This window comes from Macaca nemestrina, chromosome X (assembly GCF_043159975.1).
Source record: "Macaca nemestrina isolate mMacNem1 chromosome X, mMacNem.hap1, whole genome shotgun sequence".
In the NCBI taxonomy this organism is placed as follows: domain Eukaryota; kingdom Metazoa; phylum Chordata; class Mammalia; order Primates; family Cercopithecidae; genus Macaca; species Macaca nemestrina.
In genome coordinates this window covers 20,576,900-20,593,312 of record NC_092145.1, presented here as the reverse complement: position 1 = coordinate 20,593,312, position 16,413 = coordinate 20,576,900, and the positions used below count along the sequence as shown (strand labels likewise).

The 16,413-nt window shown below is 42.3% G+C and overlaps 1 protein-coding gene and 1 pseudogene across 1 annotated transcript; one reads left to right on the top strand and one right to left on the bottom strand.

Annotated features, from left to right (window-relative positions):
* Positions 1–7,123: 7,123 nt before the first annotated feature.
* Positions 7,124–8,415, bottom strand: LOC105481399 (retrotransposon Gag-like protein 8B). Its single transcript, XM_011740965.2, has one exon. The coding sequence runs from the start codon at positions 8,396–8,398 to the stop codon at positions 7,985–7,987; it is 414 nt and encodes a 137-aa protein (XP_011739267.2). The 5' UTR covers positions 8,399–8,415; the 3' UTR covers positions 7,124–7,984.
* A 5,863-nt stretch (positions 8,416–14,278) lies between these two features.
* On the top strand, positions 14,279–15,403 carry LOC139360880 (uncharacterized; annotated as a pseudogene).
* Positions 15,404–16,413: the final 1,010 nt, after the last annotated feature.

Sequence of the window (16,413 nt, the reverse complement as noted above, 5' to 3'; positions counted from 1 at the left end):
AAGCATTCTTCTGACCTTTATCACCAAAGATAAACTTTACCTCTTTTTGAACTGCTTGTAAATGAAATTATACAGAATTTATGCTGTATGTCTGTGAGATTCATCTATGTTGTGTGTTTCAAGTGTTCACTCTTATTTATTGAGGTTTAAGTTGATAAGTCTGTGGCGATATCTCATTGTGCTAAATTTGCATTTCTAGGCTGAGTGAAGTGGCTGACACCTGTAATCTCAGCACTTTGGGAGGCTGAGGCCAGAGGATCACTTGAGCACAGGAGTTCCAGCCCAGCCTGGACAACATAGTGAGACCATATCTCTAAAAAAAAAAAAATTACAAAAAATTAGCAGGGCATGGTGGTATGCACTTGTAGTACCAGTTACTCAAGAGGCTGACGTGAGAGAATCACCTGAGCCTGGGAAGTCCAGGTTGCAGTGAGCCGTGATTGTGCCACTGCACTCCAGTTTCAGTCTTACGCATATGCTAGCCGGTTATCCCTGCACCATTTATTGAATAGGGATTCCTTTCCTCATTGCTTGTTTTTGTCAACTTTGATGAAGATTAGATGGTTGTAGTTGTGTGGTTTTACATCTGGGCTCTGTATTCTGTTACATTGGTCCATGTGTCTGTTTTTGTACCAGTACCATGCTGTTTTGGTTACCGTAGCCTTGTAGAATAGTATGAAGTCAGGTAATGTGATGCCTCCAGCAGTTTTGTCATTTTTGCTTAGGATTGCTTTGGCTATTCTGGCTCTTTTGTGGTTCCGTATAAATTTTAAAATAGATTTTTCTAGTTCTGTGAAAAATGTCATTGATAGTTTGATAGGAATAGCACTGAATCTTTAAATTGCTTTGGGCAGTATGGCTATTTTAACAATGTTGATTTTTTTTTTCTGTACATGAGCATAGAATGTTTTTCCATTTGTGTCATCTCTGATTCCTTTCTGTGGTATTTTGTAATTCTTGTTGTAGAGATTTTTCACCTCCCTGGTTAGCTGTATTCCTAGGTATTTTATTTTTTTGTGGCTATTGTGAATAAGATTTCATTCTTTATTTGACTCTCAGCTTGGATGTTGTTTGTGTACAGAAATGCTACAGATTTCTGTATACTGGTTTTGTATCCTGAAACTTTGCTGAAGTTGTTCATCAGATCCAGGAGCTTTTGGACAGATACTTTGGGATTTTCTAGGTATAAAATCATAGTGTCTACAAACAAATAGTTTGACTTCCTCTCTTCCTTTTTGGATGCCTTTTATTTCTTTGTTTTGCCCGATTGCTCTTGCTAGGACTTCCTATATTCTTGATGTTCATATCTTCCAGGCAAAGGCCACTAGGAATATCTCGTCATTGAACAAATATTGAGTTTATTATTCATTGCAATGAAGGAGAACATACCGTGGAGAATTGTTGGGAATCTCAGCAAAAAGGTGTTAGAAAATGTTTGAAGTGTTTGGGCGTATGTTAGGTGATTTTCAAGAGAGTTTAAGGAAGTGAAGCTTTGCTCTGGATTGGATGCTGTCAGGAAGCAGGGTTAATTGTATGCTGAGTGTCTTAATAAACATTTTATCTGGGAGGGCAAACATTATTAGTGTTTTTTTGTGTCCTGTTTAATACATCTCTGCCAAACTTAATATGATAGTCTCCTATATGTTCCTCTAATATCATGTTTTAGCTTTCAAATTTAAGTCTATGATCCATACTGAATTAATTTTTATGTATGCTGAGAGGCAGGGACCAATGTTCATTTTTCAATATAGGTATCTAATTGATCCAATAGCACTTATTGCAAAGACTATTCTTTCCCCCCAGTGAATTGCAATTGTGCCTTTGTTATAAATTAGGTCACCATATATGTGTGAATTTCTTTCTGGACTGTTTATTGTATTGCATTTTTCTGTCTATCCTTGCACCAATACTATACACCTTAATTTATGTTCCTTTATAGTAAGTCTTAATATCTGGCAATGTAAGTCATCTAACTTGTACTTCTTAAATATTACCTTGGCTATTCTAGATCCTTTGCCTTTCCATATAAATGTTAGAGTCATTTACCAATGTCTCTTGTGGAAGAAATCTTTGTCTAACACAATATCATGAAGATATACTCTACTTGTTTTCTTCTAAAATCTGCTTGATTTTTATTGGGGTTGCATTGAATCTAAAAATAAATTTAGGGAGAATATATACCATAACAATTTTGAATTTTCCAATTCATTAACATCTTATATCCTTCCATTTATTTAGTTGTTTAATTCATCTCAGTAATGTTTTGTAGTTACTAGTGTTGAGGTATTGCAGCTATTTTATAGATTTATTTCTAGATATTTGATACTTTATAACACTATCATAAATGGTATTATTTTGTTAAATTTTATTTCCCCTACTTTGTTGTTATTAAATAGAAATACAATTAATTTTTAATAACAGATTTATTGAGATACGATTCACTTACTCTAATATGTACCCTTTTAAAATATACAAGTCAGTGGTTTTTAGTATATTTGCAGAGTTGTCCAACCATTACCATTATCTAATTTCGCAACATTTCCATCACCCCAAGAAAATACCCTATGTCTCCCTGTTTTCTTCTTCCTCAAACCCCAGGCAACCTCTAAATGGTTTTCCACATCTATATATTCGTGTATTCTGGAAGTTTCATATAAATGGAGTCATACAATATGTGGTATTTTGTGACTGGTTTCTTTTATTTAGCATTATGTTTTCAAGGTACATCCATGTTGTAGCATGTATGTAGCATTCATTCCTTTTTAAGGTTGAATAATATTCCATTGTATGGATATACTATATTTTATCTATTCATCAGTTTCCGGAGTTTTTGGGTTGTTTCTCATTTTTGGTTATTATGAATAATGTACAAGCTTTTGTGAGGACATATATTTTCAGTTCTCTTGGATATATACCTAGGAGTAGAATTGCTGTATGGCAACTTTCTGCTTGACAATATTAATAATTTTATATTAACACCAACTCCTACTGGTGACACTTATGTTGCTTCAAATTTTGGCTCCTGCAAACAGGGCTGCTGCTTATGATCTGTAGGTTGCTCACTTCAGAAGTGCCTCTTACCAAATGAGTGACTGAGGCTACAATCTAGCCCCTACCTAGTCCGCCACGTCAATCAGTGGGGCTGCGTACACACTTAATACAGTTCGCTTTTTTTTTTGAAGCACAAAATTACTAACAGCTTAACAAACTCTGCATTCATGAGGCTGCTTTCCCCAAGAGGAGGTACCTTTTATTAATTTAGATAAAGGTACTATGCAGCTTAGCAGAGGTACTAATCATATATACATTTAAAAAAATGCTATAGTCAACATCCTTGTTGGAATTGCTTCGTTGTAGGGTATGTTTGTCTTAAACTTTACAAGGTGCTGCCACATTCATCTCCAATTTTGTTGTACTATTCTACACTGTTATAAGCAGTATATAAGAATTCTCATTTCTCCATATCCCCTCAACACTTAATATGGTCATTTTTACTCTCTTTTTTTTTTTTTTTTTTTTTTTTTTTTTTTTTGAGATGGAGTCTCGCTCTGTCACCCAGGCTGAAGTGCAGTGCCGTGATCTCGGCTCACTGCAACCTCCGCCTCCTGGGTTCAAGCGATTCTCCTGTCTCAGCCTCCTGAGTAGCTGGGATTACAGTCACACGCCAGCATGCCTGGCTAATTTTTGTATTTTTAGTAGAGATGGGGTTTCACCATGTTGGCCAGGCTGGTCTTGAACTCCTGACCTTAGGTGATCCACCCGCCTTGGCCTCCGAAAGTGCTAGGATTACAGGCATGAGCTACCGCACCCGGTCTACTTTTGGCAATGTAATGCTTTTGAAATGATACCTGTTTTTGTTCTATCTAAAATCTCTCTGATTACTATTGCAATTATGCATCTTTTCAAATGTTTCTCACTCAGAATTGATTGTTCACATATCTCTTGGATACCTTCCATTTGCTCTTCCAGATTCACTTTCCACTCTCCTCTATCCTGGAACAGGGACAGCTCTGTTCCCAGAGGCTGACCTTTATGGACTGCATAAACCGTTCCCTTGCTCTCTGGCTTCTGGTTGAGTTTGGTCAATGGGAGAGCTCCATCTCTAACAGATTAAGAGGTGGCTGTGGCTGAGTTCCTCTATCAAAGGCCACAGGTGCTTTCCAGGGATTCTCTTCTATAGCTAGAGCTCTCTGTGTTCCAGTAACCCCTCCCAGCCCTTACTCTTTTATGCCTTGGTGGGAGGCAACAGCTCACTACTGTTGCTAGCCCCAGGATAATTCAAAATCCATTGTTGGTTTCAGTATTAGTCAGCTATTGCTACAATAATGCTGTAGAAGAAGTCTCCTCCAAATTAATTAACAATCATTTGTTCTCTTTGCTCATGTGCTATGGGCAATCTGGGGCTATTCTTCTCCAGGATACAGTTAGGGTGGGCTTGGCTCTGGGATTCAGATTGTGTTTAGATCTGTTCCATGTGAATCACTGTATGGCCCAAGCTGAGGGATCAGCAACAACCGGAGGCATGCTCTTCTCATGGCAATCACAGGAAGGCAAGAAAACAAGCAAAACCACTCAAGCATATTTAAATCCTCTATTTATGTCATGTCTGCTCATATTCCATTGACAATAACAAATGACGGCCAAGCTTAGAGCCAGTGGAGCAGGGAATTACATCCACCATAGGGGTGTGGGAAAGTGAGGAGTGAATATTTGTGGAACAGTTATCCAATCTATCATAATTTATCTGAAACCTACCCATACATCTGTATATAGTTTGTTCTTTTAATTCTCCTCAATCACCCCATTTGTATATACCTTCTGTTTCTTTTTGGGACCCTGACTGATACTATATACTCCTCACAAATTTTTATAGATTTTTCAGTTTTCAATGCCATACATTTAATCTCCCTGCGTTTTAGAGCAGCCTTTTTTTCTTTCATTTTGTTGTGTGCATCCCCCTCTCTAAGGCCCTACTCCATCTCTGGCATCAACCTTTCCTCACGTCTTGTGGCCTGCGCTAACACGCTAGTGTATATATGTCTATATTTTTCTTCATACTTAGCTTATTGTATATGTGTGTGACTGTGTGTGTGTATTCATATGTAGGCCTTTGGGGTTAACATCTGTTTAACAAAAAAATGGGCCACATTATGCAATTTTCTGCATATTGTGTTTCTTACTGAACAAAACCTTGCAAAAATCTCTCCAAAGTAGCTAGCATAGGTCTATCTTATTCCTTTTAAATGGTGAATTAAAAAAAAAAAAAAAAGAGTACACCACCTCCTCCAGGTAACACCACATCGAAAAACTAGTCCATGTGGCCTCTCCTCAATTCAGACAATTTTTTTTTCTTTTCTTTTCTTTTTTTTAGATAAGGTCTTCTCTGTCGCCTAGGATAGAGTGCAGTGACGTGATCATAGCTCACTGCAGTCTCCAATTCCCGGGCTCAAGCGATCCTCCCACCTCAGCCTCCTGAGTAGCTGGGACTACAGGTGTGCACTAACACACCTGGCTAATTTTTAAATTTTTTTTTGTAGAGACAGGGTCTCACTGTGTTGCCCAGGCTGGTCTCCAACTCCCAGCCTCAAGCAATCCTCCTGCCCCGGCCTCCCAAAGTGCTGGGATTACAGGTGTGAGCCACTGTGTCCAGCCTCCATTTAGAACATTTCTGAATGGCTGTGCCAGCTTTAGATATCCCTGTGGGATCAGGTGAGGCATCTGTTGTAAAAGTATGTTTCTTCATAAATTCTCCCTCTGCTGGATCCTACTTCTATCACTCCATTACAAGTGTTGTTCATGAGAGTCTGTTTCTGAGGGAGCTTAAAGTTTAATATTTGGTGTTAGTGGTGGTCATGAGGCAGATTATAAAATTGGATTTTGGAGCTTGATTACCTGCCAGGTGGCTAGTAATGGGAACTACATCACTGTTGGTAAAGGAAGTACTGATAACCTGCTATGTGGTAGTGGTGCAGCTGTCAAAACTTCCACCCGTGGTGAACTGAGATAGGATATCAATGGAAGGAAATTTACTGACAGGTGCAGTATCTCAAGAATTTGAAATGTTCAGAGGAAGTAGTAATTATAAAGATTATGCGATCATATATGGTTGTTACTGGAGGCTATTGAATTGCAGAGAGACAATGAAAGGCTAAGGGTGATTAATCACCAATTTAAGTTAAAGTTGAAAGACAAAGAGTCTCATCTCCCCAAGGCAGAGGACAGAAAAGTATAAGGACCAGTCCTTTTTGTGGTACAATCACAGTCTGTTTTCATTTTCCACCCACACATCAAGCAAATCTAGCTACACACTAAGCTCAGCCTATTCCCACCTCTTTACATGTTCTGGAAATTCACACAAATTGGAAATAAGGGACAGAGTTGGATGCGTGATCTTTTAATACCAGAGTGCTGTGCTATTGGATTCTACTGGAATAAATTTCACCAACAAATTTGAACATCAAATAGTTGATGGAACAGAGGCTGTTTGTAGCACTATAGATTTAAGAGATTAGCCTACAGAGAAACAGTAATGAATATCAACTTTTATTCTGCTCATTAGAGAAAGTTATAATTGTATCGTCTCGCAGGTCATCAACCAGGTATGTACCTAAATTAATAATCACAGCTCTGCATCCCTTTCCTCATTACCTCCATATTCAAGGTTTTATAAATATAAATGCTTTCATAGAACACCTCTGCAATTCTGATGTTTCATTAATGAATCTCTGGTTAAATAAAACTTTGACAGGTGTTCACAAACAAATGTATGGGATTTATGGTATGGAGCAATTTGAGATTTGTGTTTTGTAGCCATTTTTTGAAAATAAGGAAACCTTTTACAAAAGTTTTTCCACAGTTTTTCACATTGCCTTGGCCAAATCAGATCAATGTCTACCTCAAAAGTGGCATGAAACTGCCTGGTTTAGAAGGGTCATCATTTGGCATTAGATGGTTGCCTGTAAGATCTCCATCCCTAGGACACTCCACAGGACTCAATCTTTTGTTTTTATAATGCAAGAGTCAACTTCAGTCATAGCATGGCAGGGCACATAGCGTTTGAACAAGATAGGGACCCTATTTACAGAACCAGGGAGGGAAAGGTGCCATATTCATTGAGACTCCATTTCTATTTAATAGTGTCTGACATTTATTAAAAATAAGGAAAAGACCTTGTACAGGTAGTGTATTAGAGCAGGGCAGGGAGCAGGGCTTACTGTGTTGAACAAAAGGCACACATCAGAGAGACAGCTGCAAATTCAGAAGAAAACAGGATTCTAGGCAAAACTAACTGGTCCACAGGAGAAAATGAGAGATTCCATTTGGTTGCCAGGCACACCTAAGCCCTGGCAGCTATGTGGCAGGAACACAAGAGGTCTCTGGGGATGGGGAGGAAATGGGTCTTGCTGAAGGTGACAGGCTCCTTGGGGGGCGGCCAGCTGTCTGGATCACTGTCCAGGGGCTGTGTCCAGCTCAGATACCTCTGAGGTGAGTCCAGATCACTAGGAGCGGCAGTCTGTTGATGAGATGCGGTGGACGGCGACGGCAGTGGTAGCGTAGGTTTGTGGGCAGAATGATGTACTCGGCTGGCAGTCTGGAGGAGTGGAGGGGGGTTGACAGCCACGGCTGTGTGTGGGCTGTCCAGTGTGTAACAGGAGCCCAGCTTTGTGCAGCTGGAGCGCAGGACGGCGTCCAAATGTGCATGGGAGGGGCTGGGCTGGCACGAGAGGGTGGAGGCAGCCAGCTCCAGAGTGAGGCCCAGGGGCGGCAGCAGGAGCCTGGAACGCTATTCCTGGAACAAAGGCAAGCACTACGCGGGAGGGGACAGGAGCGGGAGGGGACAGGAGCGGGAGGGGACAGGAGCGCAGGGGACACTCGAGAGGGAGAGAGGCGCGGAGGGAGGGCGCCTGTGGAGACCCTGGCGGTGGCCACTGGCACAGCGGACCCTCCCCAGAGCACCCGCCCCTAGGCCCAAGGGTCTCCCGGCCTAGAAGTCCTCGTCCTCCTCCCATCCAAAGACCCGCTTCATCTCGGCCAGGAAGCCCCGGTAATCACTGAGTAGGGGGCTCTCCTTCTTGATGTAGGGGATCACCCACTGCAGGGCGGGCCCCGTGAGGCGGGTGATGAGGAACGTCACCTTCAGGGCGTCGTTGGAGAACGTGTTCTCGTCCACGAACATGTAGGAGCCCGTCTGCACGATGAACTCCGGGAGCCGGTCGGTATCGCCATCAAACGTCTCGGGAAAGGGAATCGGATTCCTCCAGCGACGCGCCGCGGGCCGGAGGGGCCGGGCCAGGAGGGCCTTCATCAGTTGCACCCGACCGTCCATCGCGCTGCGCGCGCTCCGCTGAGTTTCGCTGGGCTGCTTGGGGTCAGCTAGAAGGCGTCGCCGGAAGTGCATGTCGAGGGAGGGGGCCCCGGCCAGGGCGGGCCGTGGGCGGAGCCATGGGGAGGGCCCAGGCGCTTGCGCGAGCTCCGCCCACAAAGCCTTGTGGTCACTAGTGTGCCGGTGCGTCACGGCGCGCAGAAGGCCAATGCCGGAAGGTCGGGGTTGGCGATAATACTGTCGAGGAGGCGGTGTAGCCTCAGAGGAGTGGGGCGGAGATTATGCGAGGCGCGCCAGTGGGGCTCTCAGGACAGCAGTCGGTGTGCGGGGAGGCTGAGCCTGTTGCCTCTGGAGAGCAGAATATCCCTGTTCTGGATTTTGATGCGGCCTCCTGCCGCACCCCTCCTGACCCCTCACTCATTAGTCCTTGGACATTGCATTCAGAACCCTGGGCTCTGGACGCCACTTGAGTAGAGTTCTGTGAACACATTTTTTTTGCTTCTCCGTATATGTCTCAGCCAGATTATTTGCTCCCTGGCCGCAGATGTGGTTGCTTTGCAACATTAATGGGAAAATCCCAAATATTAGCAAATATAATCCAGAGTGGCATATTCAAAGTGTAATGTGCCATGAGCAGTTAATGAAAGGTGAGTTAAATATTAAGAAATATCTTAATTTGCTATATTAAGACACCAAAAGAAGGACAATCAGTTGATTATCAAAAGAGAAGTTGAAAGAGGAAACTGAGAATGGTTGGATGCTTTCCAAACGACATTATACGTGTTAATACATAAGAATAAAGGAAAGAAATAACAAAGTTTCACGAATTGGAAAGGGAGAGGGAAAATTAAGCATTACACTTTGTATCCTAATTTAGTTGTGTGGCTGAGTACAAAATTAATAGTAATTCATCACTAGATTTCACATATGCAGAAAATAACCTATTAAAATATATAATTTGGCTTTGGGAGGCCGAGTTGGCGGATCACGAGGTCAGGAGATCGAGACCATCCTGGCTAACACTGTGAAACCCCGTCTCTACTAAAAATACAAAAATTAGCCGGCGTGGTGGTGGGCGCCTGTCGTAGTCCCAGCTACTCACGAGGCTGAGGCAGGAGAATGGCGAGAACCCGGGAGGCGGAGCTTGCAGTGAGTGGAGATCGCACCACTGCAGTCCAGCCTGGGCAACAGAGTGAGACTCCGTCTCAAAAAAAAAAAAAAAAAAATTTATATATATATAAATATATATGTGTGTGTGTATATATATACACACACACACACACACACACACATATATGTGTAAAATTTGGTTAAAGACGAAAATTGAAAAGTAATTCAAAATAAGTAGGGATTTAGAAATAAACATTAAAAATTATAAATTGCCACATAAAACGTTTTTTTATTGCTGAGGAGGAAAACAAAAGAATACTCAAAAAATGAAAGGCTATCCCTAGATCTGGGATGGGATGACTCAACATCATAAAGATGTTAATTTTCTTTATGTGAGGAGATGAAGGAGTTGTAGATTTATACCAGGAACTTCACATAACTGCCCCAGGAGTTGAAGAAGCTGAAGGAGACCCAGCAGGGCTAAATGAACTACAGATCCAGCTATTGCCCCATACCAACAAGGTGACACAACAAATTTGCCTTCACCTGTGTGAATTGCAACAGTGCCTGGTGACACCATAACCTTTCACATGCAAAATATCTGGCAGGCCTGATTAAGGCAGTAGTATTCAGAGAAAGCTGTTCTGAAAAGTGTTGTTCCATTAATGCTTAGTTGATACAATATAAATGCATTACAACTGTGGCGGTAAACCAGTATACCCCACTGTAATTCAGGCAACACTTATTTCTTCTGCTTGGCTGGTCCCATATCAGCACTGACTCCTTAAGGACACATTATATTTATTTATTTATTTTTAATTTTTAAAAATTATACTTTAAGTTCTAGGGTACATGTGCACAATGTGCAGGTTTGTTACATATGTATACATGTGCCATGTTGGTGTGCTGCACCCATTAACTCCTCATTTACATTAGGTATATCTCCTAATGCTATCTCTCCCCCCTCCCCCCACCCCACGACAGGTCCCGGTGTGTGATGTTCCCCTTCCTGAAGGACACATTATATATAGCATTGCATATAAGCGTACATGCATCCAGCCAGATATGTAGTCAGGGGTATTCTGGGTGGATTCATGGCCTCACCACTGCAGTCGTGCCTCTGCTAAATTTAAATAGGCCATTTTGAACATTGTCTCTGATAATGTTACTCTTGTATAATATACTGAGATTAAAAAAAAAAAACCGTGGTAGATTGTATTATTGTTTGCTAAATAGTCTGGTTGCTACCCTGCAGTGTTCCTTGCTAGGTAGCACTCCCTGTCCACATACTTGTCCTGTTGAATGCATGTTGAATGCATTGCATGGCCATGTGACTTGCTTTGACAATGATACATGGGCAGAAATGTTCTGTGTCACTTCAGGGTAGAAGCTTTAAAATATATCAGATGGGTCACTGTGTCTTTTTTCCTTCATTCCTGGTGACTGCTAATATCTCAAACAGGCTTCTCTGTCAGCTTGGACCCTGGAGTGGAGATGATGTGGAGTAGAATCTTACATGACCCACAGTGGGCATGCTGTATGAGCAAAAACCAAAATTCTGTTGTTGGAATCTAGTGAGATTTTTGGTTGTTTTTTCTTCCTCAGTTTACCCTGTCTGCACCAACAACAAAATTATTTTGCCTCTTCAAAATTTGTAATGACATACTGAAGGTAGAAAGGGGCTTTGGCCATCTCTTCTTGACAACAACTTAATCTGAAGAGATTTTAGAGTAATTACTATAGAGTTAGCTGCGGAAAGAGATTATGTTTTTTCCTTTGTACAGTAAAGTTGGTTGTTAAAATTCATTGCTTGGGAAGGCTAAAGTGAGGCTAGAATTTCCACACTCTGATGATGGTCTTGTGAATTGAAACACCATTTAAAAATCAGAATAGCAATATGTAAGAGTCACTTTGACTCACTGCTATGGACTAAATTGTGTCCCCCAAAATTAGTATGTTGAAGCCCTAACATCCAATGTGATGGCATTTGGTGATAGGCCCTTTAAGAAGTAATAAGGGTAAGATGATGGTGTGAGGTAGGCCCTCATGATGGGATTAATGTCCTTATAAGAATAAACACCGTGTTCGCCAGGATGGTCTCGATCTCCCGACCTCGTGATCCGCCCGTCTCGGCCTCCCAAAGTGCTGGGATCGGGAGGCTGAGGCAGGAGAATGGCGGGAACCCGGGAGGCGGAGCTTGCAGTGAGCTGAGATCCGGCCACTGCACTCCAGCCTGGGAGACAGAGCGAGACTCCGTCTCAAAAAAAAAAAAAAGAATAAACAAAAAAAGAATAAACACCAGAGAGCTTGCTCTATGTCTCCAGCATGTGAGGACACAATGAAAAGAGGGTCATATGCAAGCCAGAAGGAGAGCCTTCATAAGAACCTGACCATGCTAGCATCTCAGACTTCCAGCCTACAGAACTGTGAAAAAAATATATAGATTTATGTTGTTTAAGATAGTGGTCCCTAACCTTTTTGGCACCAGGGATTGATTTCATGGAAGACAATTTTTCCATGAATGGGGGTGGGGTGGGGGATTTCAGGAGGAAACTGTTCCACCTTAGATTATCAGGCATTAGATTCTCATAAAAAGCATGTAACATAGATCCTTCACATGTGCAGTTCACAATAGGGTTCCCGCTCCTATTGATACAGGAGTGCTGGGAAGGGAAGAGTGTGGTCCCTTTAAATGATACGGGAGTGGTGAAGGGAAGTGCTGGGTAGAGAAAGGTGGGTCCCTGGCCAGGGCTCCACCCCCATGGACCTAGGTAAGGACAGGCACTCCTGCTTTCACGCCCAAATGTTGCATTTTCTAAGACCACCCTGGCCCGCCACGCCCCCATCCTGGGCCTATAAAAACCCAAGACCTAGTGGGCAGACACAAGTGGCTGGACGTTGTGAGGAACACATTGGCAAAAGAAGACACATGCGGCTGGTTGTTGAGAGCACACTGGTGGAAGAGCACATCAACAGGCACTGGCAGGCTAGCAGGCCATGGACTGGTGGAATGACGTGGAATTTGACTGGAGTGGTTGGAGAAGAGTTGGGCCATGGAGTGGCCTGCCTCCAGGGGAAAACCATCTCCTATCGGGCTCCCCAATCTGCTGAGAGCTACTCAATAAAACCTTGCACTCATTCTCCAAGTCCATATGTGATCCAATTCTTCCAGTACACCAATACAAGAAACCCAGGGATACAAAAATCCTTCTGTCCTTGTGATAAGGAAGGGGGTCTAATTGAGCTAACAGAAGCCACCTATGGATGGCTAAATTAAAAGAGTACCCTGTAACACATGCCCACTGGGGCTTCAGGAGCTGTAAACATTCACCCCTAGATGCTGCCGTGGGGTTGGACCCCCACAGCCTGCCCGTCTGTATGCTCCCCTAGAGGTTTGAGCAGTGGGACACTGAAGAAGCGAGCCACACCCCCATTACCTCCCCTGAGAGGGGGACAGGGGAACTTTCGCAGTTCACTGTGAGAATCTAATGCTTCCCACTGATCTGACAGGAGGCAGAGCTCAGGCATTAATGCTGGCTCTTTCTGTGCAGCCTGGTTCCCAACAGGCCACGGACTGGTACCAGTGTGCAGCCCGGGGATTGTGGGCCCCTGATTTAAGCCACCTAATCTGTTATGGCAGTCCGAGCTGACCAAGACATTCATTAATCCAACACTTGAGAATTGAAAAGAAAATAATTAACAGAAGAAAATATTATTGAGGCATAGAGATATCCATAGCAAGAAAATCTATAATCCTCAAAATAAAAAAAAAACAAAACCCTAAATATCCAATGAAGGAATCCCCTACACATTAGTATTTATTAATACAATATATATGCAGTCATTAAAATAATTATGAAAACTAAAGAAATTAGCAAAATAATTAACGTAAAAAGCAGAGTCCAAAATGGTGTAAGATGATTACAACTATGCCAAAGTTAAAATTCGCTGTGTGTAGCAGCACCAAGCATCTGATGTTATGAAGTGGCTACCCAGTCAGGTAGCACATTTCTAGTCCTCTGTGAATCCTCCTGGGTCTATGTGCTTAAGTTTTGTTAAAAGGAATGTACGCAAAACTTCCATGCCTGTCCCAGAGAATAGAACCGAAGAGAACGCTATAGAACTGATTTCATAAGGCTGGCAAAACTTGGCATGAGAACCTGCCATGGACATTATGAGTCAGGAAAATCACAGGCTGATCTCACTTATAAACACAGATGTAACAATCTGAAACAACATATTGAATCTTGCAATATGTAAAAATCATAATATTTCATAAACAAGTTTGGTTTATTCCAGGACTATAGAATAAAAAAATCAATATAATCCACAATTTTAATTAGAAAATGGGGGAATCATTCATATAATGATTTCTTAAAATCTAGAAAAAAAAAAGCATTTGCTAAAACTCAGCTACCATTCATGATAACTATTAGCAAGTTTGGAAAAGAATGGAACTTTATTATTTTGATAAGCAGAATTAAATTCGTTAAATGGGTAGAAGTTTTCCGGCATTGTTTGTTCTTTAAACATATCAGGCTGGGCACCGTGGCTCATGCCTGTAATCCTAGCACTTCGGGAGGCCGAGACGGTGAATCACCTGAGGTCAGGCATTCGAGACCAACCTGGCCAATATGGTGAAATCCCTTCTCTACTAAAAATACAAAAATAACTGGGTGTGGTGGCTCACGCCTGTAATCCGAGCCACTCAGGAGGCTGAGGCATGTAAGGAAAGGAGAGATCAGACTGTTACTGTGTCTATGTAGAAAGGGAAGACATAAGAAACTCCATTTTGACCTGTACCCTGAACAATTGCTTTGCCCTGAGATGCTGTTAATCTGTAACTTTGCCCTAACCACTTTGCCCCAACCACTTTGCCCTAACCTCTTTGCCACAACCTTGAGCTCACAAAAACATGTGTTGTATGAAATTAAGGTTTAAGGGATCTAGGGCTGTGCAGGATGTGCCTTGTTAACACAATGTTTACAGGCAGTATGCTTGGTAAAAGTCATCGCCATTGTCTAGTCTCGGTAAACCAGGGGCACAATGCACTGTGGAAAGCCGCAGGGACCTCTGCCCTGGAAAGCCGTGTATTGTCCAAGGTTTCTCCCCATGTGATAGTCTGAAATATGACCTCCTGGGATGAGAAAGTCCTGACCGTCCCCCAGCCCGACACCTGTGAAGGGTCTGTGCTGAGGAGGATTAGTAATAGAGGAAAGCCTCTTGCAGTTGAGATAGAGGAAGGCCACTGTCTCCTGCCTGCCCCTGGGAACTGAATGTCTCAGTATAAAACCCGATTGAACATTTGTTCAATTCTGAGATAGGAGAAAAACCGCCCTGTGGTGGGAGGCGAGACATGTTGGCAGCAATGCTGCTTTGTTATTCTTTACTCCACTGAGATGTTTGGGTGGAGAGAAACATAAATCTGGCCTACGTGCACATCCAGGCATAGTACCTCCCCTTGAACTTAATTGTGACACAGATTCCTTTGCTCATGTGTTTTCCTGCTGACGTTCTCCCTGTTATCACCCTGCTCTCCTACCGCATTCCTCTTGTTGAGACAGTGAAAATAATGATAAAAACTGAGGGAACTCAGAGACCAGTGCCGGTGCAGGTCCTTGGTATGCTGAGTGCCGGTTTCCTGGGCCCACTGTTGTTTCTCTATACTTTGTCTCTGTGTCTTATTTCTTTTCTCAGTCTCTCGTCCCACCTGACTAGATATACCCACAGGTGTGGAGGAGCAGGCCACCCCTTCAGATAAGCAGGATTGGATTCGTTAAATGGGTAGAAGTTTTTTGGCATTGTTTGTTCTTTAAACATATCAGACCGGGCACAGTGGCTCATGCCTGTAATCCTAGCACTTCGGGAGGCCGAGACGGGTGGATCACCTGAGGTCAGGAGTTCGAGACCAACCTGGCCAACATGGTGAAATCCCTTCTCTACTAAAAATACAAAAATAGCTGGGCGTGGTGGCTCACGCCTATAATCCCAGCTACTCCGGAGGCTGAGGCATGAGAATCGCTTGAACCTGGGAGGTGGAGGTTGCAGTGAACCGAGATTGCGCCACTGCACTTCCAGCCTGGGCGACACCAGTGAGACTCCATATCAAAAAAAAAAAAAAAAAAAGGTACATATACACAATGGAGTATTATTCAGCCATAAAAGAAAATGAGATTCAGTGATCTGCAACAACATGGGTGGAACTGGGAATCATTATGTTAAGTAAAATAAGCCATGCACAGAAAGACAAACATCTTATGTTCTCACTTGTTTATGGGATCTAAAAATCAAAACAGTTGAACTCATGGACATAGAAAGTAGCAGGGTGGTTACCAGAGGTTGAGAATGGTAGTGGGAAGGTATGGAAGAGGTGAGGATTGTTAATGAGTTTAAAAAAAAAAAAAACACAAGAAACCCCAGAAATAATTAATAAGACCTAGTATTTGATAGCACAGCAGGGTGACTATAGTAAATAATAACTTCATGATATATTTTTAAATAACTTAAAGATTGTAATTGGATTGTTTTTAACTCAGAGTATCAGTACCTGAGGGGATGGATACAATAATAATAAATTAATAAGTTAAGAAAACATTTAGGGATGAAACAAGCATCACTCGAACACAAAGAGGATAAAAAGCAGAGAATACCTCCCAACTCATTGTTAGGGTCAGCAAGACTTTAAATGCAAAATGTGACAGGGAGAGTATGATAAATATAAATTATGAAACTATCTTACTTAGGAATATAAATGCAAACATCCTAAGCAAAATATTACCAAGCCAATTCCAGCTACATATAAGACAATCAAGTTGGGTTTATTCCATGAGAGCAAGTTTGGTTTAGCATTTAAAAAATCTATCAACATAATTCATGATACAATTGTGAGGTAGGAGGTTGGCAGGACTTATTTCCTAGACCGGGGTCCCCAAGCCCTGGGCCATGGACTGCTACCAATCTATTAGAAACCAAGCCGCACA

Excerpts from the sequence above, each read along its gene's own strand:
- LOC105481399 (XM_011740965.2), bottom strand. The coding sequence starts at position 8,398 with ATGCACTTCCGGCGACGCCTTCTAGCTGACCCCAAGCAGCCCAGCGAA.